The sequence below is a fragment of the Cyprinus carpio genome, chromosome B10 (genome assembly GCF_018340385.1).
Source record: "Cyprinus carpio isolate SPL01 chromosome B10, ASM1834038v1, whole genome shotgun sequence".
NCBI lineage: Eukaryota > Metazoa > Chordata > Actinopteri > Cypriniformes > Cyprinidae > Cyprinus > Cyprinus carpio.
This window is the reverse complement of record NC_056606.1, coordinates 6,655,569-6,681,966: the sequence shown is the minus strand read 5'-3', so window position 1 is coordinate 6,681,966 and position 26,398 is coordinate 6,655,569. Positions and strand designations below refer to the sequence as shown.

The following is a 26,398-nucleotide window of genomic DNA, read 5'->3' as shown; positions in this document are numbered from 1 at the left end:
AGTTGATACATTAATGTTAACAAATGACATCTTATTGTAAAGTGTTACCATTAATATTTATTCATCATACTGTTGAACTTGTGCCCTGTGTTTATCAGTATCCTTATGTTCGTTGGGTGAAAAAGAAAAACTCAATAAACAAAGCAAAAAATAATTTGACTGATATCTTCCCACCCCAAGGTTTCTATAGATATCACGATATATCGATATCGTGAATTCTTATGGCCACAATAACCATGATATGAAAAATATAATATCGTGACAGCCCTAATCCTTAGTAATTCAGTTGCCCACATGCACAGATTCTAATTACATGCCAATCTCAGATGTCACCTTTTAACCTAATTTATCAGATAAAATGTTGACACATGAAATTAATGCAAAAGAAAAATGAGTGCATCTGAATTATTGCTTCCTTAATGTGTATAGAAGAACCATTGTTGGTAAAAATTGGTGTTACCCAAAAATTAAAACTCTGTCATTAATTACTTACCCTCATGTTGTTCAAACCTGTAAGACCTTCATTCATCTTCAGAACACATATTAAGATATTTTTGTTGAAATCCGAGAGCTTTCTGATGCTGCATAGACAGCAATACAACTACTAAGTTCAAGGCCCAGTAAGGTAATAAGGACATTGTTAAAATAGTCCATGTGACATCAGTGGTTCATCCATAATGTTATGAAGCTACAGGAATAATTTTTATTCAACAATTTCTTCTCTTCCGTATCATTCTCTGATGCCTTTAACGTGGTAGTTGCATTGCTGTCTATGTAGGGTCAGAAAGCTCTCAGATTTCATCAAAAATATCTTAATTTGTGTTCGGAAGATGAACGAAGGTCTTACGGCTTTGGATCGACATGAGGGTGAGACATTTATGACAGACTTTTCATTTTGGGGTGAACAAACTTCCTTTAACAAAAGAGCCACAGTACTGCATAAAGCAGGGGTAGAATTTGAATTATGATGTCATGAAAAGTTTTAGTTTATCTAATAAGAAATGTATGTACTTGGTTTAGTTCTGGGACCTTGGAAATGGCTACACTCTGGCCTCCTACTGTTTTTTGCATGTGTCCATATATGAGGGTGAAAAGAGAGTGAGTATGTGGGAGAGATGTTGCACTGGAATTGTGATGGTAATAGAGTGTAAAGGAAGTATAAAGCACAAGATATGAGTTTTGTATTCGAATTACAGTGTTAAGAGGCTCTTTAAAAATCTGAAGTTAATGCCTTTTTCATGTTTGTGAGCGACAAAAAGGTGGGTATGAGTGGGGTGAAGGAGTTGGGCTGTATGGATTGACAAGGGAAGGGGATGCCTCTTCTCTGCTCATGCTCTGACATCTGCTACTGGCTAGAGCCAAGGGTGGGAGGAGTTTGAGTGCTCCTGCTGCAGCGGAGTGAGGGAGGGAGAGAGGGAAGGAAGGAGAGAGGATGCATCAGTGCCACAGAGGGGAGAGAGAGACTGCTTTCTGCATCAAACCACTCTATCCTTCATTTACATTCCAGACGCTGGCTTCTCTCTGGAGAGCCCCTTCTCCGTTTGAAATGCCAATCACCACTTGCTGTTCCTTCATCCTCGATCACACACACTTCCTCCACGTTGATGAGAGGGAGCTGAGTGCCCGGCACACACTGAAGAGATTCCCCAGTCTTCGTTTGATGGATGACTGAAGTTGCTGCAAAGACATCAGATTCTTTGGGATTTGAAGGAATAAACAATTTGACTACATTATTTTGAGGAATCTCCAGCGCTGCTTTGTTGTGTGTGATCCTCCGGACTAATAACTGTGTGAGAGCAACTGGGACTTTATGATCAGAGTGGCAAGGACTCCGCTTCCTCTGCTTTTTTCCTGTGCCGGCAGCTGCCTTCCCCGTTCAGGCGCAGCTGTGCTTCTCCCCGGAAAGGTGGGGGACTGATAAAAGAGGGGGGTGTCTATGTCCTCTACTGCTGGGGCTTGATCTGAAATTTAAGCAACCATTCAAAACAGCTTGTAGTAAGTGACTCTTCTCAGGATACTGCCGCTGCATGTGTGTGCTTTGGTAAAAGGATTGCTGTGGACTTGCGGCTCATGTTGCTGCAGATATGGAAGGCACCTGGCACAGACACCTCCCCCATGTCAGCCGTACTTTGGGCAGCATTTGCTGAGCTAGGCCCCCAAGGAACTAGGACCCTAATTGTGCACCCAAGTGCACCCTGAACATGATGAACGCAACTGAGTTAAACCAAAGCACAGAACCCTTTTGCCTGCTGGACATTGGCTACTCTCAGATTTTCAACACATGCCTGCTGGAAGTAGCTGTTATTCTCTTCTTGACAGTGCTCATCATCTCCGGGAACCTGGTGGTTATCTTTGTTTTCCACTGTGCCCCGCTACTCAGCCACCATACCACTAGCTCCTTTATACAGACTATGGCATATGCGGACTTGCTGGTTGGGGTCAGCTGTCTTATCCCCTCTCTGTCCCTCCTGCACCATCTGGAGGGTGTGAATGAGAAACTCACCTGCATGGTTTTTAGCTACATGGTCTCTGTGTTGAAGAGTGTTTCCATGGCCTCTCTGGCATGCGTCAGTATTGACCGTTATGTTGCCATCACCCGACCTCTTTCCTACACTGCTCTGGTCACACCCTGCCGTCTTCGTACTTGCATTACCCTTATTTGGCTGTACTCGGCACTAATCTTTTTGCCATCTTTCTTTGGTTGGGGCAAGCCGGGATACCACGGTGATGTATTTAAATGGTGCTCCTCCTGGGACACCCAGCCTCTTTTTACCGCATTTATTGTTGCGGCCCTGTACGCACCAGCTGCTTTCACAGTTTGTTTCACCTACGCCCATATCTTTCGGATCTGTCGGCAGCACACTCGGCAGATCAGCGAGCGGAGAGCTCGCTTCGGCCCACAGGATCCCGAACCGGGTGAGCAAGCCTGTACGGACAAACGCTATGCCACTGTGCTCTTCCGTATCACCAGTGTGTTCTACCTGCTTTGGCTACCCTACATCATTTACTTTTTACTAGAGAGCGCAGGGATATACCACCATGCCATTGCCTCATTCCTGACCACATGGCTGGCAATTAGCAATAGTTTTTGCAACTGTCTCATCTACAGCCTATCGAACAGCGCCTTCCGCAAAGGCCTCAAGCGCCTCTGCCTGCTTTGTCTGCAACGTAGCGACACCAAGAAGCCCCTAGGAGATCCACCAGCACCTCCGCGCCCTGCTTGCCATGTGTAACGCCATCTTTTGGCAAGATCGTGAGCTTGATTTTTATGGCAAGGGTCATGTCAAGTTAAAAGCAGATACTGAAGATTTGTCTCGGCATCTGTGCACTGTCCGGGTTCATGCCAGGTTGGGCAAGTTGACAAAGGTCATGTGTATAGTTTCAGAATTACCTGACAGCAAGAAATGGACCCTTGACTTTGGCTTTTAAAGATGAAGTGGACAGATATGCGAGAGTGGGCTATTGTCATTGGTATTTGTGGATATACAATTCTCAGCAGTTTTTGCTGCAAGGATAAATCTAAGCAGAGGAAAGAAGAAAACTCACATTCTTGTGATTGTAAAGCCTTTAGATTGCATTCAATATTGTCTGTATGCAAAATCATAGTTTTTATTCGTGACATTAAAGCAAAGACTGAGTTGAGCTGTCTGCTTAGGAAATGCCGTCTTGAAAGCAAACTCATGTCTTTCAGTGACTTTGTGGCAAATTTACTGCCCTTTGTGGACTGTTGACTTTCAGTTCTGATCATGTGGCCGGAACAGTGAGAACAAGTATTCTCTGTTTCTCCTGTTAACTAGCTTACATTTGTTCATATGTAGGGGAAAAAAGAAAGATCCCTGATAGACTGATCTAAAACCTTAAATAATATAGATGTTAAAATTACTTCTGGACAAAGACTTTAAAGCACTTCCAAGGGCTTACCTGGTTTTGGACTCATGATCTTATTTATGTTTTTACTAGTAATATCTGATTCTTGCCTTGGAATTTCTGAGGATAATCTTTTCACTACATCTGCTCTTAATGGAAGAATATGTTTGCTAGTGTTTTTTGTTTTTGGATCCATGACAAGTCTTGACCTTCAGCAATCACAATTGGATTAAAAAAAAAAAGCCGTTTTCCCAAAGAGCAGAAGTCCATCCCAGCCCCCAAGCAATGCCATGATTACACAGCCTTCCCATTTTCTGCTTATTTAAAGCCATGAAGGGATTACATAACCACGCCTCCAGTCAGAGGACACATCCTTAAAAAAATGCAGTAATACAACAGCAAACAGACGACTTATTCTGCCTGACTCATTTCTAAACCTTGATCACACTGGAGATGAACTTCGTAGCTGGAACCCATCTATAGCATCAGTTCTTATAGGCTAACCATCCTGCAAGTCATTTTGAGAAAAAAATAAAAAATCTATTTGACTACTTGGAGTATTGCTGGAGTTTCTGCTGGACAGAATGTCTCTTGGACTTGCCCTTTGCCCTGAAGTGTCAGTCGTGTGCAACTCTCTTGCCATGCTTGGTTCGCTTCCACTGTGTTATAGTGGTACAGTAGGAATGAAAGGTTAAGGGGAATGGGGAACATCTGTCCAAATGCATTGTCCAAACGCACAATCACACTTAAAATATTGTATAATGCAGTTAAGCACAACACAGAAACACATGACCATAACAGATGTTAGTTGCTTAATTCCGCTACAGGATCCTTAAGATGAACGAGGCCACAGTGGTAAAGATTGCTGATGTGGGCAAGAACCAAAAAGATTGTTTTATTCAAATTAGGAGACTTAATGGCTAAAATGGACATCAGAAGAAAAGCTTCTGAAACTGATAAATCAGGATGCAGAGGTCAAAGTTTTAAAGCAGATGTTTCTGAAGAGTCCTGCATGTGCTTACTGCTCACACACACAAAAAAGCAGAACAACAATGAACTGCATCTTGCTGCGCTGTACTATTTATCTTTATGACATAGATACATGTACCTAATTCATATGTGGAGGTGCCAAGAAAATTGAGGGCATTGAAAATCATGCCCTTTGTCTTTTTTTCATGCTGTGATCATAAATTCTCTCATTTGGATGGTACTGTTAAAAATGATTTCTAATGCAGATAGCTTTGTCCTCATAGCTGACCAGAGTATCAATATTTATTGGTGTTCTCTGATGGAAATTTTATTGTGTTCTTTTTTATTTTTATGGAATTTGTTATTTATATATATATTTGGATTGATTGTTTGTATATATATATATATATATATACCATAAAATGTATTAATTAATTGTTGTCAAATGGATTGATTGTTTGTAGTAAGATGTTATTATAAAAACAGTCTGCATTCCTCTTTGTATTTAATCTAATAGTATTTATGACCTTTACCTTCTCTTAAATTGTTTTAAGAGAATGTTTTTCATTGGAGAGGGTTATGTATTGTGGCTTATTCCCAAATACTTTTTTCGTATGACACCATGGAAAAATGCTCTCATTTTATCACCAAAACAAGTTTTATGACTGTCAGCAATGGATCTTGTTTATATGCCACGTCACTTCAGTTAATGACTGAAGACTTGCTTTCATAATTGTAATACTGTGACGTGAAGAAGTGTCTTATGACTATGTGTCTTTAAGTGTTTGGTCAAGATTTTGATAGGAGACACAAAGTCTGAACTGCCATGTTATGGCAGGGCACTGTGCAATACTTCCACTCACTAGATAGAGATGGAGAGTGATAGAAAACGTATCACACACAATAGAACAAGGGCTTTTATTTTTTCCAAGTGTCCCAGCTTGTTTGTTCAAATGTAGATCTTGATCTTGCAGCCTCTGGCAAAGTGCTGTTTTTGAACCAGAGCTGAAAGAATTTGTTAGCCATTTACCCATCCGTTGCTTTATTGATCGCACATGACCGTGTGTCCGTGCACACATGGATGTGTATTTTCGTTATATAAAACAAAGATGCATGTCTAGTCGAAGAATTTGTTTTTAGCATTCGTCTTGATTGCTTTTTGGACTTTTTAATGCCCCTGGAGTTCTGGATACACCCAAGGCTGCTTCCTCCCTCTTGTCCTAAGAAACCTTCCCTGTATTCATTTACAGGAATCAGATTAAATTAAACGGCCAAGATTTGATGGTCATGCTTGAGAAATTGCCTTGGTGGTGTCTTAACCATTCGGATCGGTTGAATTTTGTGAAACCAACCGTTTGTTGCGCTGATTCTGATGTCTTTTTCCATTAGTCGGCAGTTTATTCTTTCTATAAAAATGAAACTGAAGTTGGGTTTTCTGCATAAATTGCTGTGAAAATCCAAATCTTGAAGCATGCGTATCTGTATTTTCAGATACTGTAGATATTGGTTATTTCTGCTGTCTGAAGGATATTGTAAGTAAGATTGTATGTTGGTTTTATGTACAACAAATGGAATTGTATGTTTTGAACTGAGAATGAGGCTCAAATGTTGCCTACACGGGTGTCAACATTGCATGTTCGCTTCATAGATGATGGTACTTCTGTCATGGGTAAATGCTGGAGGAAACCTTTCAACTTTTGGGACATTTTGATGCCAGAGAGCCTTTGTTTGTTTTTGTTCTCCCTATGATGCCAAAGCATTCTTTTTTTTTCTTTCCTGTGGGAAAACTGCTCTGTTCTTGAAATCAAAGTCAAGGGCTAGTGCTCTCAAGGGAGAAAATCTCCCAAGATGACTTGCTCTCCACTGTGCCATATTAGGACGCAGGACCCAGTTGGCCCTTGCCATCGCAGAAAATGGAGGGCTGAGCTGGAACAGTGTGTTTTCTCCCTGAGGAACACACCCCTCCGTGCACAAAAACACACACACTCCTCTCTGTAACTTTGTGGTGATTGTGCCAGGCGTCTTTGAGTTTAATCATGTATGTTTAAAAGTCTGTTAAATTGCTGAGCCAGGCTCCTTAATGAATTGCTCATGATCTTGCCCTCCTGTAAGTGGGTCCGGTTTTTATTTGATTAACTGGAGAGAATTGTTTTTTTGCCTTTCACTTTAATGCATTCCAAATTGTATTTCAGTTCTTATCGCAAGAGAATATGAAAGCACTGCAAAGTCTTTGGGATTATCAATGTTTTTGACTGATGTTGCTTGGCTGAAAGAAAACTTGATCTGCTTCTCCATATTTTCTTCAGCATATCATTAGGTTGTCTGGTGTGTAGGGCTGTAGCTGAGGTACTAATGTGGTGTACCGCAAATTTTGTAATGATGTCATGTTTTAGAAAATAATTGTCAATAATATATTTATATTCTGGTATATCTGCACTGAGGAAATAAATGTGATCTTATCCTATCATGTTTGAATGCTTGTTCTTGTGTGTGTGTGTATGTATGGTGACTATTCATGTTTTTTTAATGTAGATGTATGTGCTAGTTTGCGTTTCTGACAGTACATTAATAATGATCTTTGGTTGGTAATTACTTGCATTAGCACTTGTTCATCTCATTGGAAAATTAACGTCAAAAATACACGTCACTGTAAAAATGGAACAGCATCATACATTTGTTGGTCAAGTACATGTTTTTAAGTTGTGCCAAATTAAACATTTGGTTTTCTCTGACGTATTGAAAGTCAGAATTTTCTTTGTTTTCATAAGTACTGTACGTTTCTCATGACCTTATTTGATGTTGCATAATTTTACTGTTTTAGATCTCACCAAATTTAACATTTACGTTTTTAAATGTCTAGACAAGGTTTTGTCAAGCTAGAACACCGTCCAAGACTAACCATTGCAGAAACATCAATCTGAATGGGTTTAAAACAAAAGAAAACAAATCATTAAGAGCCTTTTACTATGCAGTAGTATTAATTTTGAACATTTCCTAGACAGAAGCAATGCAACAAGGTTCCAGTGACAAGCAATTTGTCTGTCCAACCTGCTGCACGATGCAACATACATAGTTAATGTTTAATATATGATTATGTGGAGCTGAATTTTGAAACAGTGAGATTTTACAGTAGGGCCCTATGATTTATGTGATGCAGAAAACGCAGAAAATCGTGGAATCCAGTCATAAAAATGGAATTTTCTGTATAACGCGGAATGTCACGGAATTTGCCAAATTTTGGATGGATGAATCAAATGTAGGTCAAAAGGCTTTAATCAAAATGGGATATGGACTGTGTCTGTATTAAGCCATAAAAATTCCATTTATAAATATGTATCCTGCATGTTCTGCGTGTTTCTTTGTGAATGAATAAAGCAGATGGTGGTTTCATTTACTACACTCGCACTGAAGCACGCGTGACGCTAAATGTGTTTTCAGCCTCTGCTGCCTTAATATACGAGTACATGAACACATGAATATGATCTCTAGAACTCCTCTGAGAGTCACTTCATGAGACATAATACATATACAAACAGAAACTGAAAGGTCTTCACAGCAACTCGTCAAAATAAACTTGAAGAAACTGACAGAAATATATTACTTAATAAAGTTATTAAAACATTTTTTAAGGAATATTTCTAAAAAATTATTTACCAGTATTTATTTACCAGAACAATGTAAACTTTTTTCAGTATTTCTGAAAAAAAGAATACATTGTTTTTTTTAATATACAGTTAATTAGAGATGCTTTTGATTATGAAATTTTATGCAATAACTAAAATGGAATCCAGAACATTAATGGAAATGGTTGAAATGAAATGAAAAAGTTATTTCATTAAAAATATTTAGAAATATTTTTTGTAAAACTTTTAATAAATTGCTGTAAAATTGTAAGTTTAATGTTTTCAATTGATTGGACGTGGTTTTTGATTAAGGTTTTTTTTTTTTTTTATTTTTATGTCTTGAAAAATTAAAACAAATTCCATAGCGCTCTTTACAGTGGATGGGACAACCAAACAAAACACCACCAAAATAGAAACCAAGCAGGGCTGTGTTATAGCAGCAATATATTAGCAATGGTTTTCTGGCAGTCATATTTTTTTTGTCATGAAGTCATGAATAATTCATGATTTTAATATAATTAGCATTTTTGTTTCTTGAAGAACGACCATGTACTGTAGATCATATAGATCATTTCTGATCATTTAGTGCATTTAAATGAATTTGATTAATTATCATTCTGTTCATTTAGTGAAAAAATTTTTTTGTGTTTTACTTCATGCATTAAACATTTTAAGTCTACTTGGCAATAACAGTTTGAAATGATTGAAACGATTAATCGGCTACTCAGATTAAAATCACCCTTTTCCCAGCCATTTCAAAGCAAAAAAAGGCTTCAAAATATCCTCAGTGTAACACTGTGTCCTAACTTAGTTTCCACAGTGATTGTTTACATAATATAGTGTACAATTGAGTCTCATTAAAGCTTTCTTCAGTCACTAATGTATTGTAACAGACCCAGGAGAGCGCTGGTTCTCCCTGACATGTGCCCAGTGGGTGATATGTTGAAGGGAAGAGGATGTGGACCCTCCCTGCCTCCCTCTTAATGAGGGAGTGATTGGACTACAGTGAACCCACCAACTCACCCACCCTCAGTTTCTAGCTCCCTTTCATCAAGCTCACTATATTTTTTATAATCAGCCTCCCCAAGAAAAACAAAATGCCATTTTCACCTATTGTTGCCTATCAGAAAAAACGACCGTAAACAATGGTCAGGAAGCAGCCTTCCCCCAGCACACACACAATCTCACCATCACAGTCGAAACCGCGCTCACGCAAGAGGTTCACACAGATCTACTTTTAAACAGTCTTACATCACCATGGTTTTCTTAGCACTTCTCCAAGTCTAGGATGACTTTCCCTATTATTGGCAGAACATAAATATGGCTCCTTATCCGAGAATTCAGGTACTGTGTCTTCCCAACAACCCCTGAACCTGTTCAGACTTCCTTCTCCTGGAGTTTCAGGACGGAGGGTGAGAAGGAGAGTTTTGGAAAAAACATGGCATTTTCCTTGGCTTCAACCATTAATTCTTTGTTTATTATTCATCTTTTCCTGCCATTCTTTGCATTCTTGCTTTTCTTTAATTCCTCTTGTTCGTTTCCATGGAAATGCTTGAGAGGAAGAATTTTGTGCCTCTTAAACTGAAGACCTGATGCTTGGTTCCTGCTCATTTCCTCATGCATCACATTTTCAAGACCACTTTTGGGTCAATGACATAATGCTGCTTTATTCATTTTTTTGGTCCTTTACTTACACTGTAAAAAATTAATCTGTAAAATAACAGAAAAGGTACTTACAGCCTATTACACGGGACGTTATCCATTCATTTAGCGGACATTTCCGTTAACTCTAAAACAGAATGCAATGCAGTGTAAAATTCAAAATGCTGATGAAATACCTGTAAAAAAATAAATACGGAAATATTCCTTTAAAGCAGCACTATGTAAATTTTGGTGCTCTAGCGGTTAATAAACAGAAATTGCATGTATCCCGCGGAAGAACATTCTAACCGGAGCTACTTCTCCAAGTTTATGTCTATGGCGAGTCACGCAGGTATGTGTTACTCCGCAGCGGTGACGACCCGTACAGGCTACAATAGTCCAAATATAAGCACTTATTATAAGTGTACCGTAGTGATTCATGATAAGACAATACGCGGTTTGGAAGATGAATTCATGATGGAGAACTGTCTTGATGCAAAATAAATAAATAAATGTATTAATTAAAAAAAGAAAAAGCTCATTAAAAAGGTTGAAATACAATTTTTTGGGGTATTTTGGCATCTTTTATTATTATTTATTAGGGTGAAAAAATAAGCAGCGAAACAGTGCTGTTAAAATATTATAAATATTTGAAAAACTATTGTCTGTAGTCTATTATAACTGACTATTATATTGTATTATATGGTACAGCTGACTATTATATTGTCTATTATATTGAATACTGTAACAAATGATATTAACTGATATTTATATACTAAAAATTCATGACACTTGTTAAAAAGACATAAACATTTGAAATATATACCTTGATGTGGGAATCTATTTAAGGTGCAGAGAAAATGTTACTTTTCTTTTAATCATTAAAACACATGACATTTTCAAAATATTTGTTTATTTTTTTTAAATTGTTTCTAATTTTGAAACACGTTATCAAAACCATTTGACCATTTGTACATTTCTTTGTAAACTGGATATTTTTTTTTTAAAGCTTTTTTTTTAAGGTATTAACTTAGACCTGCTTTCCATCCCAGTGGTTGATTTCTCCAATCTAAGGCTAAACACTTTGTATCACCTCGATCTGATCTTCCTCAGAGACGTGCTTCAGGTTAGGTGCAGTCTACTCAGACTGGTTCGATGCTCTCATCTCAGACTGACCTATTTTTAGCCCTCTGCTAGTTTATTCTCAGACCCTTTTCCATTGTCTTCTCATCTTGCAGGCCGGTGCTGGTGTGAGCGGTGGGTCAGTCTGCTTCATGTTCGGCCTGAGTTTGCGTAGCTACTGAGCTGCTGGCTGCAGATGCATTATTTAGTGGCTCCTCTCTTCCACATAAACATAGCATCAATTATAAAAAGAGAGGGTAATTAATCTTTGAAAAGGGGTATGCTTACTAAGGCAGGAATCCGCTGCTAGTGCAAATGTGTGGGAGCGCTTTTGAGCGCCCTGCACTCACGCACACCGGTCTGTTTGGCGTTTCTTTGGAAAACAAATGTTCCCCGAAGGTTATTTCCTGGGCTTTAGTTTTGGTACCGTTGTTAGCAGGTGGCAGTTGACTTGTATTACATGTGGGATGGTGTGAATTAGGTAGGTTGGAGGCCTAAATCTACAACGCCTATGGCGACTTTTCTGTGTGTGTCAAAAGAGAGACTGGAGAATTGGTGATAGAAGGAATGGAATAAATGTGATGAAAGCAAAAGACATATTCCTTTGCTTTCATTGCCTTGTTCCATTCCCTCTGACACCATTTTTCAATGTGATGGAAGAAAGGCAGAGCGCGGCGACTGATATTAATCATGCTTTTTGGAGAAGATTGTAGTCTTGTGCTGGAACAAGGATGAATAAAACATGGTGTCCTGAATTCAGACTGAACCCCGCCATCCAGACATACATAACCCAAAGAGAGTTGGGAAAACCAGAGGAGAGTCCCCATCTCTACCAGAGTAAATGCTTTGTCTGGTGTGCATGTAATCAGATATCTAAACTAAGTGAAATATGTTTTTTTTGTTAACAGAATGGCTTAAAATAATTTATTCACATTATTGGCTTAAACCAAAGATTTATAATGTAACAAAATATTTAGAAATTAATTATATATTTTTTTTTCAGTAAGGACACATTAAGTTGATTAAAAGTGACAGCAAAGATTTATAATGTTACAAAAGATTTCTATTTTAAATACATGCTTTTCTTTTGAACTTTCTATCCATCATAACATCTTGAAAAAATATGGTTTTCCACCAGAACATTAAGCAGCAAAACTTTTCAGTGCTGATAATAACTAGAATTTTTTTCTTGAAAAGCAAATCAGCATATTAGAATGATGAAGGATCATGTGACACTGAAGACTAGAGTGATGATGCTGAAAATGCAGCTTTGCCATCACCAGAATAAATTAAATGTTAAAATATATTTGAATAGAAAACAGTTTTTTGAAATGGTAATATTTCAGAATATTCCTGTTTTTATTGGATTTTTAAAAAATACAGCCTTGATGAACATAAGAGACTTCTTTAAAAACATAAACATCTTTCAGACCCCAGACTTTTGCACAGTAGTGTGTTATCCCATTCGATTTTTTATTAATACATAGTGACATCAGTTATATTGATGCCATTAATTTTGAATGCATTTATATGTTAATATAATGGTGTTCATGCATATATTGCAATTATGATTTATGTTTGATGTGTTGAGAAAAACAGAATCATTAATGACCAATAACTCTCCCACTCTTACACAACTGATATTATACATCAGTGTGTGTGTGTGTGTGTGTGTGTGTGTGTGTGTGTGTGTTATTATACATCACTGTGTGTGTGTGTGTGTGTGTGTGTTTGTGTGTGTGTGTGTGTTAGATGTGCAGTAATGAGTCATTACTCTTCTTCTCTTGCATCTCTGATATTAGACAGCACATTTAATAATCACTGAAATTATGATAGATAGTCCAGAATGCTTCTCACCTAAATGTATTTATCCTCAAGTTGTTCCAAATCTCTCTGTTCCACTAAACACCCACTATTCCAGAAATTCACACAGTGCTTTTGCTGTACTGTTTGAGTTACTTTTTGAGTATGTAATAACTGACAGGCACGATGTAATATTTTGCATTATTGTCTTTTGAAACGGCAAAAGAAAGAGGCAGCAGTTTGCCCTCAAGCTTCCAAATAGATGTTTGTGTAATCTGTTATTAAAGTATATAATCTGTTATTAGAGTGTTGTAACATATGCTGCAAAGCTGTAAGTAACTCTCTAACATGTTTTGTGTATTTGGTACATTATAAGGATGGGCAACATCATCTGATTAGTAAGGTAGACTAGTTTATCTAGTTTTTTTCTGTATTTATATGCTGTAAAGGGGATACACTTTACTACAGCTGAAGCCTTAAGGCTTTATGTTCTTTAGTTTCTTTAGTTTTTAGTTTTTCTATTATATGTAATGCTGCTTTGATACAGTTTCTATTTTATGAAGGCATTATCCAAATAAACTGAAGTTAAGATATGACTTTTAAATTGTGTTTTTTTTTTTTTTGTTAACCAAGTTTTTAAAGTAGTATATGTAGAAATATTGTATTACAAATCAGCCTATATATTAATGTAGAAAATGTGTTTTACTTTGGTAGTTTCTCTGCATCTTTTTCTTGTCTTACAAAAAAATTTTAATAATCCAAAATGCATCTACTAGTATAAGGATGCCTTGAGTTGAACTGACTGTTGCTGTATAACCAATCCAGAAATAAACACAGGGCATTGCATTGCGCTTTGTTTATGACTCTTAGTTTCGAGAGCAGAATTTAGCATCCAGAGAAATTGAATTCAGCATTTTTGTGCTATCACGAGCTGGCTTTAAGCATTCACTTTGATGTGAAAAATAAAGTGGCTGGTTTTGCAGTGTGACAGAAATAGGAGCGGCTGTCCGTCAACAGTCTGCAGCTCCAGGCGCTCACACTTTGTTTATTAAGGGAGAGAGCTAGTTTAACGTGATCTAGTTATTTTGTGTCTTTCTATCTAGAGAGTTGTTGTTCTGAAAGCTTTACATGGTGAGGACATTATAAAGACTACAAAGGTTAGCAAATACTGATTTCTGACCAGTAGGTTTGAGAGGTTGTGCAGAGTAAGTTTTACCAACTGGAAAAGTTTTCTTCTCTGCAATGCAATACATGTTGCTTGCAATAAACTGTTTTGTAAGTTACATAAATCTTAAAGGGACAGTTTACCCAAAAATGAAAATTCCGTCATCATTTACTCATCCTGAAGTTGTTCCAAACATGTATGAATTTCTTTATTCTGTAAAACACAGAAGAACATTTTTTGAAGAATGTTGGTAGCCACTGACTCCCATAGTATTTTTTTTTTTCATACTATGGATGTTAACAGTTTGGTTGCCAAAATATCCCTTTAATAGAATTAGAACATTTGCTTTCTTCAGTTACACGTCATCCTTTTAGCAACATCTTAAATAATTCAAATCCACAGGAACTTACAGTACAATCCCTAGTAGCCTGTTTAAATTAAATAGATTGAAACTGGATCGCAATGAACTCCAGTGGAGTGGTAATGTAACATCTCTTCCAGAGCATGTGGCTCCCTGTCTGTCTTTTGCTTTCAGTATCATCCCCACAGGATTTGTCATGACATTTGACATGTTTCTTCAGTCTTGTGATGGAGCTCTTGTATCGATTGCGTCATGTGTCCTTTCAATTGGCTGATTAAGCGAGCCAGTGAAAGATAACAGTCCTCAGTTTTTCTGTGGAGTCTACCATCTTACAGTTTGGATGTTTGTTCCAAACACTTGGACAAATTTGTGATTTTCATCTGTGTTTCTGAAAGACATGGGTAATCTGAAGTCCTGATGAAAAGACTTTCTTCTGTGGGACACAAAAATCACATTTTTATGCTGTTCTTTTTTCATATAATGAAAACATACAGTGATTAGAATCTGTCAAGCTTCGAAAAAAAGAAAGAAGAAAAAAAAAGTTTTGGTCCATCAAGAAAAACACTATTTTTTCAGCTGAACAGAGCAAAGTGAGGAAGCTATGGTGTCTTTGGTGTTTGCTAGATGGCCTCCACCATGTACATGGGACCAAACAGACTGTACCTCTGACACTCGAACACACACATAGGCTGACTGAGACTTTGGGGTATTCAACATACTCTGTGTGTCTGTGACGCCTACATACATGTCCACCCCAGGTTGTCCACCTTGCTTTGTGGGGGTGAGAGCACCCAATCCAATTGAAACCATCTTTACTCAACCATGTCCGATCCACTGCCCTCTAGTGGACAGGAGTCAAATGTGCTTTATTTATTTAAATACAATGAAAGCGAATGGGGACCTGCTTGACTCAACAACATTGGCTCAACCTTTGGCTAGGGTTTAGGATGGGATGGTCCGTTTCTGCAAAGACAGATGTGGTTGTCATTATTTTTGCACTTCAATTTTGTGTTCATAGTTGGATGGAAATCACACATTTTGCATTATATATTGCAATGTAATTTTATATTTTGGAATTAAACACTATTAGCTGTGCCTCATGGTAAGATTTCTCTTTTTTTCTTAATCTCTCTCTTGTCTTTTATTAGGAATCCCCACAGGACAGTGCCATCACTCGTGACATTAACCGTACGTTTCCTGCACATGACTACTTCAAAGATACGGGCGGTGACGGGCAGGACTCTCTCTATAAGATCTGTAAGGTGAGCAGATGACCTGTCTGCCATTTGCTTTCAATTTGTCTGCTCAGCTGCATTCTGCACTTCTGCTCTGCTCTGCTTCTGTTCATTTATCATCTTCAGCTCTGCAAAATCAATTTCCTACCATTAAGAAAAGTTAAATGTGCACTTTTGAACTGCTCCAGGTTCTTTATAAACCTTTATTTTATAGATTTTCTTTTTTAACTTAATTTAAGAAATGTTATATGTATAAAGATAGATACAGTAGCTTGATGGATATCGATGATTGATATGTAGATGGATGTATAGATATTGATGTAAAGATGACAACATGGATGAATTTCTAGATATGTGAATAGGTGATAGGATGGATGTATAGATGATTTGATGGATATATTGCTGGATGAATAGACAGTGATATCATTGATAGATTTAGTATATAGTTGGATGGATGAGTGATAGATATATAGATGGATGTGTCAGTAGTTGTGTAGCTATATTGATGGGTGGATGAATGGATATAGCTGGATGAATTATAGATTTCTAGATTGGTGAATGGATGGATATGGTTAAATGGATATATTGAAGATTGGATGGATGTATCGATGGTCGGATGAATGATGGATAGATAGATATATAGCTAGATAGATATAGATGAATGTATATATATTTAGATGATATATATATGCATGAATAGACATATTGGATTGATTGGACGTATATCAGCCGATAGATAGATAGAGAGAGAGATTTAACACAATCTTTGAATGAGGTGGCTTTAAAGCATATAAGTGTTTGTACATAAGTCTCTCATAGTGTACTACAGTCCGGTATAGTACTTTCATGGTGGAATTATCAGTTTAATAAATACAAAACACTCTCAAATCATCTCAAATTTTTGCCCTAAAATAATGAGGTCAGTGGGTTTCATGTGAAAGTCACAAATGATGAGGGAAATGAGACTGATGGTTGGATTTCCATCTTAGGGCGTCTCTTAATAATTCACCAGCCCTCTCTTCGACTGTTACCGCCATCATTCATACAGCACTATAGATTTCTCATATTGACCGCACAGTGTGATTCAGTTCTCTCAACCCACAGTTCACAAAGTTTATTAGCACCACAGTTTGTAATTGTCACAATATTAGCTGGCATTTTAACACAGTTTTCTGAGGTATGTAGGTCAATCTGTAAGTATTCCATCAAGCCTTCAAATCTGATTCGCACTTTTGCATATTCAAACGTGCCACTAAAGACATTAGACTTCAGTTCTCGTGTGTCTCGTAACCAATCACATGCAAGTTTGAATATGTGAAAGGACAAATTAGATTAAAAGAGCTGAGAGAATGTTTCTACCAAGAATGATTCATTTATTATATTTTAATAAGCAGTTATTTTTATGCATTACTGAAACTGTATCTTCCATCCTGCAGGCATATTCTGTGTATGATGAAGAAATCGGTTACTGTCAAGGACAGTCTTTCCTTGCTGCTGTGCTGCTACTACACGTGAGTATCACAGACTCCTGAAGCAAAGTGGTTAAACCAATAATGTCTACATTTTACGTTTAATATAATGAATATGTGCATACTTGCACTTGCAAAATAGTCAAAACTACACTGTTGCATTTAAATGGCCATTGATGCTTGCACCCAGACTGGATTGTCCACTTGGTTTGAACTAATATGACATCATCCTTTGAGATTTGAGACAGTGCCATCTAGTGGAGATTCCCTGTTGTGCGATATTGTCAGCCTGATGTGATTGCGATCAAGCTCTGTGGTGTTAGTAGATCAATGTTTGTGGTGTAGATGCCAGAGGAGCAGGCGTTCAGCGTGCTGGTCAAGATCATGTTTGAATACGGTCTCAGGGAGCTCTTCAAGCAGAACTTTGAAGACCTGCACTGTAAGTTCTTCCAGCTGGAGAGGCTCATGCAGGTTAGTGGTAGAAACTAATATTAGTTCACATGTTTGATTACAAACAATGACAGATTATGTAAAAGAACAAAATAAAGGCAGATAGTAAATAAGCAATTGTTCTATTTAAAGGGATAGTTCACCAAAAAATGAAATTACCCCATGATTTACTCACCCTAGGTGTATATGACTCTTATTTCAGACAAATACAGTTGGAGTTATATTAAAAAATGTCCTGACTCTTCCAAGCTTTATAATAGCAGTGAATCAAGAATTTGAAGCCCCAAAAAAGTGTATTATTACACAAATGCATCGATTCACTTCACCCCATGTGGAGCACTTTTTATGATGGATTGATGCACTTTTTTTGAGCTTCAAAATCTCAAACCCCATTCACCACCATTCTAAAGCTTGGAAGAGCTTTATATTTGTTTTAAAGAATTCATATACACCTAGGATGGCTTGAGAGTGAATAATTTCATTTTTAGGTGAACTATCCCTTTGAATCACTAAATAGGCTGTACTTTCCCTTGAAGAAATAATCTCTGACACATATATTTTGTCATATAAAGTAAGATAAATTGCACTGAAGAATACAAATGTGTTATTAATGTATGTGGAATGTAAGTGTATTTTATCTTGTGGAAAATCAGCTTGTCTTACATGACAAAATACTCATACACTACCATTCAAATGTCTGGATTCTGTGAGATTTGCTAATTAAAGCATTAACAAAAAGTCTTTTATGCTCACCAAGGCTGCATTTATTTAACAAAAATACAGTAAAAACAGTAATATTGCTAAATATTACAAATTGAAAGAACTGAATTGAATTTTCAGCATCATTACTCCAGTCTTCAGTGTCACATGATCCTTCAGAAATCATTCTAATATGCTGATTTACTGTTCAAGAAACATTTTATATTATCATTTCGTATTATCACAACTGTCTTCTGCCTCTGTGTGTTGCAGGAATACATTCCAGACCTGTACGCACACTTCCTGAATGTGGGTCTGGAAGCGCACATGTACGCCTCCCAGTGGTTCCTCACGCTCTTCACAGCCAAGTTCCCTCTTTACATGGTCTTTCACATCATAGACCTTCTGCTGTGTGAGGTAACGTTTCATTCTTACCTGCTTTCTTTTCAAATATATTTTTATGATGTTTTCTTTGCCTAGTTTACCTGTTAATTCATAGTTTAGGACTGTTACCTTGAGCAATACATTTTATATTTATAAATAAAAACAATCTCTCATCATCCAATGTAACTGATAGACCAACTGATATCACCAAAAAAATCAAATCTAATGCAAATGCTCACTGATATCAAATAATAATAATCACAAATCAGCACAGAATAAAAATATGCTGATTCCTAAAGATAATGATGTTTTCCCATCAAAAATATGCCACTTCCTGCAGAATGATGTCATTAAGGATATGGCTGATGTAACAGGATGTAAATATTGAGAACAAAAGAATAAACCTATAGATGATGGCTGCAAAATTTAACACATTTAATAAATTGCCAGTTTGTCAAACCAAAAATGATTTAAAATTCATTCCGAGTTCAAAATTCCGTCTTGGAAAATATTTTAGCTAATATAATAAAACTTATGTGACATGGGCATGAAAATATATTTTGATATTGAGATTTGTGGGTTTTTTTTTTCTTACAATCTTGTTTTTTCTTCTTTCAGGGCATCAGTGTCATTTTCAACGTGGCCCTTGCATTATTGAAGGTAAAGAAAGTGCTCAGTTGCATCTTTTCATCTTTTCCTCATATGTTTCACCAAGGAAATATAATAAATATGCAAGCCGGTGCTGTTTCCTGAAAATTAACCTGCAAATCACCCATGCCTCATCACCATGGTTACAGCTATTACAAGGATGTTAGACATAATTGGCACACCTAATAATCGGCAGCTACAGTACAGCGTGATCAGATGTTACCTGGTGAATCTCTGCTGTTCAGCCCTGTAGGAAGAGAGACGGTGTACCACTATCACACCTCAACAGCAGAAAAGAGCATCATTAACTGAGAGAGCAGTATTGTCTGCCTCTTGAAACTTTCTTAAAAGCTCTCTGTCTATCCACAGACATCTAAAGATGACCTGCTGCAGATGGACTTTGAGGGCGCGCTGAAGTTCTTTCGAGTGCCAGTGCCCAAACGCTATCGCTCTGAGGAGAACGCCAAGAAGCTCATGGAGCTAGCATGCAGCATGAAGGTAACCAGGCTGTTTATTTAATTCCAACTGAGATGTCTGTGGAGTATTTAATGTGATGATCAGGAAAGGAATAGTTCACTCTGAAATGACAATTTGCTGAAAATGTACTCACTCTCAGGCCATCCAAGATGTAGACGAGTTTGTTTCTTCATCAGAACAGATTTAGAGAAATTTAGCATTGCATCACTTGTTCAGCAATGGATGCACTGCAGTGAATGGGTGCCGTCAGAACAAGAGTCCAAACAGCTGATAAAAACATCAAAGAATGTCAAGAAACAAATGTGTCATTAAAATAAATTAACTTCAGATCAATGTTTCTGGCTAAAATATGAGTTCTCTATCCATAATATTGTTTTTTCCGGTAAAAGTGTCATCAGGTCTGAATCAGAAGAGAAATATGCAAATTTCAAGCACTGTGTAAAAGTGAAAACAGTCCAGATATGTTAAAGACATTAACTGATGGACTGGAGTTGTGTGGATCACTTGTAGAATATTGTTAGATTTTTATCAGCTGTTTGGACTCTCATTCTGACGGCACCCATTCACTGCAGATTATCCATTGGTGAGGAAGTGATGTAATGATACGTTTCTCCAAATCTATTCTGAAGAAGACAAACTCATCTACATCTTAGATGACCTGAGGATGAATATTTTTAGCAAGTTTGTTGTTGTTGTATTTTATTTATTGTTTACTATTTGTTTTTGAAGGCCTTAAAGGTGCTGTATGTAGGATTGACACTGAGTGGTTGAACTAGGTATTGCAGTCCAAATTCAAAATATTGGACAGAGTTTTTTCACCCGGCCCCTCCTCCTCAGACTTGACGCACACGCAGGTTGCTGCCACAAACAGTAACGAGCGCACTTGACGATGAATAAAATGTAATACGCTGTGTTTTCCACCAACTGGCAACTGGCAAATACAATTGGATAAACTGGCAGTGGGCAGGTTTCGCAAACCAAAACAAAGTCAGAGATTCCGTCCCGGAACGCACATTTTCAAAGGAGAATAACTGACTGTAGCATTGTTTTTTAGATAAACAAGTATGTTAACTTAGCATGTTTCTCAAATATCTGCAAACATATAACGGTATTTTTATAGTTTAGTAGAGTCAAAATCTTACATACAGCACCTTTAAATGTAAGCAAGTGTATAGTGCAAAAAGTGAGGAGTGACAACATTTTCATCTCCATCATAAAAATGACTGATGCAACGATTATGATAGCATGACAGTTCACAGAAAATGATACAGGAGATGGAGCAGTAGGACCAAGAACTGATGTGAGTTGAACTCTTAAATGCACTTCTTCTGGGCGGCAGAGCAGCTGAGTGGTGTGTTTGTACCATCAGTTGTACTGGTGTGAATGTGATTTTCATTTAGACTGAAGGTTGTTTGTGTGAATAGACCATTTATCTGCGACTTGCTATTTTTCACATTTAATGGTTCATAAAGAGTCTTGATGTTATTATCTGGATGGGCCAGCAGAGGACACTACAGGAGTAAGAAAGGCCCATGATACTAAAGAGTCCTTGGTTTCTGTTTTGATCATTTACAGCATCTGTTCCTCATGTTTGGTTCAGATCTACCAGATGTTATTTACACATCTCCATTTAATTGTTTTTTTATTAATTATAGTTTTTTTTTCATAAGATTATGTATGAGCATAACAAATCAGTGAAAAGTTGGAATAAAATAATTCAAATGAATAATAATACATTTTTTAGATAAATATTTTAATTCAATTTAAATCTTTGTTAAATTAAGTCATTTTATGGTGCTTTTGTTATTTTTATTAGTTTGTTATAAGTTTTAAGTTTAAGTTTTAGTTATTTATTTCCAATCAGTATTTGAATGCTTCAACATATTTAAGTTAGTTGCCAGGACGACATTTCTAATTTTCGTCTAATGTTTATATTCAGTTTTATTTCAACTTAATTTTTAAATAAACAACGTTTTTAGTAGTTTAACCCTGGTTCACCAACAAATAAAAAATTATGTCATCATTTACTCACCCTCATGTTGTTCCAAACCCACACAAACTTAATTCATCTTTCAAACATACATCATACTTTTTTTCAGCTTTTTTTTTTTTCAGCTGTTGAAAGCCCACATAACCAAAATTTTTACATATCAAAAAGTATATAAAGACATCATAAAAATAAAAATCCTTATGAATCAAGCGGTGTAATCCGAGGCTTCTACGAAGAGATGATCACATTATATGATTAACAAATTTAATTTAGTTACATAAACATTGATCAACACTCATACATAGAGCACATCAAATGTAAACTCAAATGTAATGGCAACCATTGAGTTTTTTGGGTGAAAAGACTCTTAAAATGAAATATTTTTAGTGTGGACCGAGACTTTTGAACACCAAACTGCATCTGTCTGTCAGCCTGTGCACTTTATGTTTGATTGATGTATCAGTTCCTCATCGCCGTCAAAACATGACAGATTGAGTTTCCTGCAGCTCTCACTTGATTTCCTCCAAATACAAACTAACCTTTATTTCTCTTCTCCTCATTCACAACACTGAGTCTGGGTGTGTTTGTGTGCTATTTCAATACGAGAGGCCCAGCGTCAGAAAATCCGGAGCCCACCACGGCCCCTTCTTCAGTTTAACTGACACCACACACCAGTCACGATCAAAAGAGCTTTTACACACTGCGACACACACTTCATTTCACTGCACCCAGGCCTAATTGTTCCCCCGAGTGTCGCTGAAAACACACTGACTGATGAACTACTCTTGACATTGAGGGCTTTTATATGGATCTCATTTCATCTGTGGGAGCATTACGGATTAAATATGGAACAGAGCCGGTTGTGTGTCCTAGAGCTAGTCAGATATGGTGCAGTGCTAAATAGAGCTCATTTACAAACACGCACGCACCTGCGGCTCTCGCACAGTGTTCTGGTGAGAAATGACTGGTGCTGTACACACAAAACACACTCAGTCTCGGAAATTGGGTCATTCGATGAAAATGGGGTAGTATTGAGCTGCAGGTGGATAAATGTGGCACGGCTTGTGTGTTTGGGTCCAGAGTGCGGGAAGTGCATGAACAGAAATCCTGTTAAATGAATTCGCAGTTAGGCTTGTTGCATTTGGATAGATGAACTGGTACACAGCAAATCTAAATCACAGCTTTATTGCTGTTGGCATCAAGTCAGGTCCTTTCGCAGTTTAGAAGTCATAAAACCTTAAAAGAGCAGATTCTTGAAATAACCAACACCTTCGTGTCAGCCAATACGATTAGATTCTGCAATTTGATATTTTCCCAAAAAAAATAAAATTACCCCATGATTTCCTCACCCTCAAGCCATAGGTGTATATGACTTTCTTCTTTCAGATGAATACAATCAGAGTTATATTTTAAAACATCCTGGCTGTTCCAAGCTTTATAATGGCTGTAGGTGGATGTTATTTTTCAATAGCCCAAAAGAAGTCCAATAAAGCGCATCCATCCATAATAAAAAGTGCCTCACACGCCTCAGGGAACAGCTTTTTATCGTGAACATGCATGTGACAGTTAGCAGAAGCTTTACATTACTTTTTATAAAATGTTAAATATGGATATGTTTCTTATTGGATGTGGTTTATTGGACTTCTTCTGGACTACTGAAAAATAAAACCCACCCACTGCCATTATAAAGCTTGGAAGAACCAGGATGTTTTTAAATGTAACTCCAATTGTATTCGTCTGAAAGAAGAAAGTCATATACTGTAGACCTAAGATGGCTCGAGGGTGAGTAAATCATGGGGTAATTTTCATTTTGGGGTGAACTATCCCTTTAAAATCTTGTTTTGGTGGGTGATATACCTGATAAATCATTATTATAAATCTGACAACCAGTAGAGATTTTGGATAGTCATATCTATTGCAGCTTTCCTCAATTAACAAATCAATAACTCAAAATCACATAAACTTGTGTCAAAATCGACTCTCAAGTGGTTTTAAATGCAATAAGACGTGAAAGAGAACTCAATTCCATTCTTGCATGATGTTCTGACAGGTATTTTTTTTTTTTTTTTTTGGTATTTATATTTGTTTTTTGTTTTGTTTTTTTGATGACTTGCATGTACAAAAAGCTGCCTGTCAGAACAGCATAAAAACTGAACTGGAATCTTTAGGAATTTCTGCCTATGTCATTAAAATTAATAAAAAATAACTTGACTCTGGACTGTTATTTATTTATTTAAAAATAAACTATTTAAGTTGTATCTTTGTTTTATAGTAATTATTTGTACTATAATTTTGTATTAATTTCTTTTTTCTTAGATAATTATGGTTAAATGTCTTCAGTAAGTTTGAACATTTTTAATATTTTTGTATTCACATCAGTTGGACTAGTATTAGTTTTTGCCTTTGTATCAACATTGGTATTGAGAAATGTGAAATGTCAGTGTCATCCAAAATGTCCATGCATTATAAAAAACGTATTTCCTGGGAAAATAACTATATTATGATAAATAATCTTATTTTGAAATACAATTACTTAAATATTGATATAAGATTTTGGTTATTTTGCCCACCTCTAGTATTTGACTTTACTGTATTTGACTTTGAAAATGCACCAGATGATCCATGTGTGTACTGTTTAAAGCTTAGACTAGTTTTAGACAGATAAGCGCTAATATTTTTAGCCTTAGCCTTGCTAAACATGGCTATACTCTTCTTGCCAATCACTGTCCTGTGTCCCTGCAAACTCATCACCTTTCAACAAAATCTGCTGTTATGGTTATATGAATGTGTATCTGAAGGAAACTTTTGATGGCATTTTCAATTTTACTTCTGTATGATGGCTAATAAAGTAGTGTTTAAAAGCACTTTGTGTACAGGGATAACAGTGGTGAGCATCACCTACTGTTAGAATGTGGATTTGTCCACATCTGTGTCAGTACCTTCTGTATGTTTGTATGCCACAGATCAGTCAGAAGAAGCTGAAGAAGTACGAGAAGGAATACCACACCATTCGAGAGCAGCAGGAACAGCAGGAGGCGCCCATCGAGAGATATGAGGTAGATTTATCCTGCGTCTGTTTGGGCGTGTGAGAGCACACATCTCTTTTTACACATCTGCATTCATGACTATGTGCATATGAATATTTACATGATCCATTAGAGCGCGCGTGGGTTTCCACGTATGCGTTTAATCTTGGCTAAGATTTCGTTCTCCTTCTCAATCAGAGCTAGTTTTCTCCTCTGCGCTGAGCTGGAACTCATTTTCCTCCGAGCCTATCCTGTATCTCGTGCTATTAGCATATGTGCTTTGTGCTTATAATGAGCAGTGATGTGAGACGAGGTCACCGCTGAGCTCAGAGATGATGAAAATCTGACCAGATGGATTCCTGATAACAGCGGCCTGCCAGTCAACTGTTAGCCTGAGCCCAGCTCACGAGGAATGACCTTGATCATTTAGGAACTGTCAGTCAGTTCAACATCTACACACGCACACACACACACACACACTTCACACATCTATAGGGTTCTATAGTTCACTTCAGTAAAAATGCTGTTTGAAGTCCCCTCAGAAGTATTCAAGATCACAATTAGAGTGACATAAATTGAAGTACATAAAAAATTATACATTAAAAATAAACAATTTGTCATATTAGTCCTTTTTTTCCCTTTACTTTTTAAATACTAATTCTCGAAAATATTTAGGCCAAAATTAATGTATGTATTTATGTAAGTTATGTATTTGAATTGCATATAACATTTTCATCCATTTAGATTACAAAGTCTTAAGCAACTAAATAATAAACAAACTAAAAAATGTAAAACACATTTGGTTTATTACAGAAATCTATGGAAGCACGAGTCCACCATGGAATTAAAAAAAATTATGAAAAAATTATAATAATTTTGACTTTTAATCTCACAATTCATACTTATTTTTTTTGTTGTTGTTGAGAAAATCAGAATTATGATATATTAACACTGACCTGTGTGATGTATACTCACAATTCTGAGAAGAAAAGTCTGAAATTTGAAATATAAACTCAATTTATATTAAAAGTGTGTAATTCAAATGGACAGAAATTTTATATGCAATTCAAATGCATAAATCTTGAATTTAGAGTGAGTGTTTTATACCCCACAGCTTTGGAAAATGTGCTGGTGTTGTTTAGCTCTGTAATGTTAATAATTGTATTATCAACAATATCATTACATTAACTAAATTACATTTGAATTCAGTCCTGGTCTGTAAATGTACATTTTCTTTACTGACATTACACATTTGTTACATTACCTAAACTTAGTCATTTGCATCACTTAAATACAGAAGGTCATAAAAATGTATGTGTATGTATGGCATTAACACACACACATGCACACAATACAAACACACACTCTCTCTTTAACAAGCCGAGTGTCTTTTAGTACAATAGCCGGAGGACTGAGAGTCCAGTCAGTGTGTTAATTGCTTTCTGACATATTTCCCTCTAACTGGTCAA

General features: G+C 36.7%; 2 protein-coding genes across 5 annotated transcripts in view; both read left to right on the top strand.

Moving 5' to 3' along the window:
* Positions 1-26,398, top strand: part of LOC109079148 (rab GTPase-activating protein 1-like) — an 81,954-nt gene that overhangs the window by 41,662 nt on the left and 13,894 nt on the right. For all 4 annotated transcript variants that reach the window (XM_042732259.1, XM_042732258.1, XM_042732257.1 and 1 more), the window contains 7 exons: positions 15,700-15,813; positions 17,223-17,297; positions 17,601-17,726; positions 18,678-18,821; positions 19,407-19,448; positions 19,806-19,934; positions 24,867-24,959. In XM_042732259.1, coding sequence (XP_042588193.1) covers positions 15,700-15,813; positions 17,223-17,297; positions 17,601-17,726; positions 18,678-18,821; positions 19,407-19,448; positions 19,806-19,934; positions 24,867-24,959 — 723 coding nt within the window. The remainder of the gene's footprint in view (positions 1-15,699; positions 15,814-17,222; positions 17,298-17,600; positions 17,727-18,677; positions 18,822-19,406; positions 19,449-19,805; positions 19,935-24,866; positions 24,960-26,398) is intronic.
* On the top strand, positions 146-5,177 carry LOC109079145 (probable G-protein coupled receptor 21). Its single transcript, XM_019094309.2, has one exon. It carries the CDS (start codon positions 2,202-2,204, stop codon positions 3,231-3,233), a length of 1,032 nt encoding a protein of 343 aa, XP_018949854.1. The 5' UTR covers positions 146-2,201; the 3' UTR covers positions 3,234-5,177.

Excerpts from the sequence above, each read along its gene's own strand:
- LOC109079145 (XM_019094309.2), top strand. The coding sequence starts at position 2,202 with ATGATGAACGCAACTGAGTTAAACCAAAGCACAGAACCCTTTTGCCTG.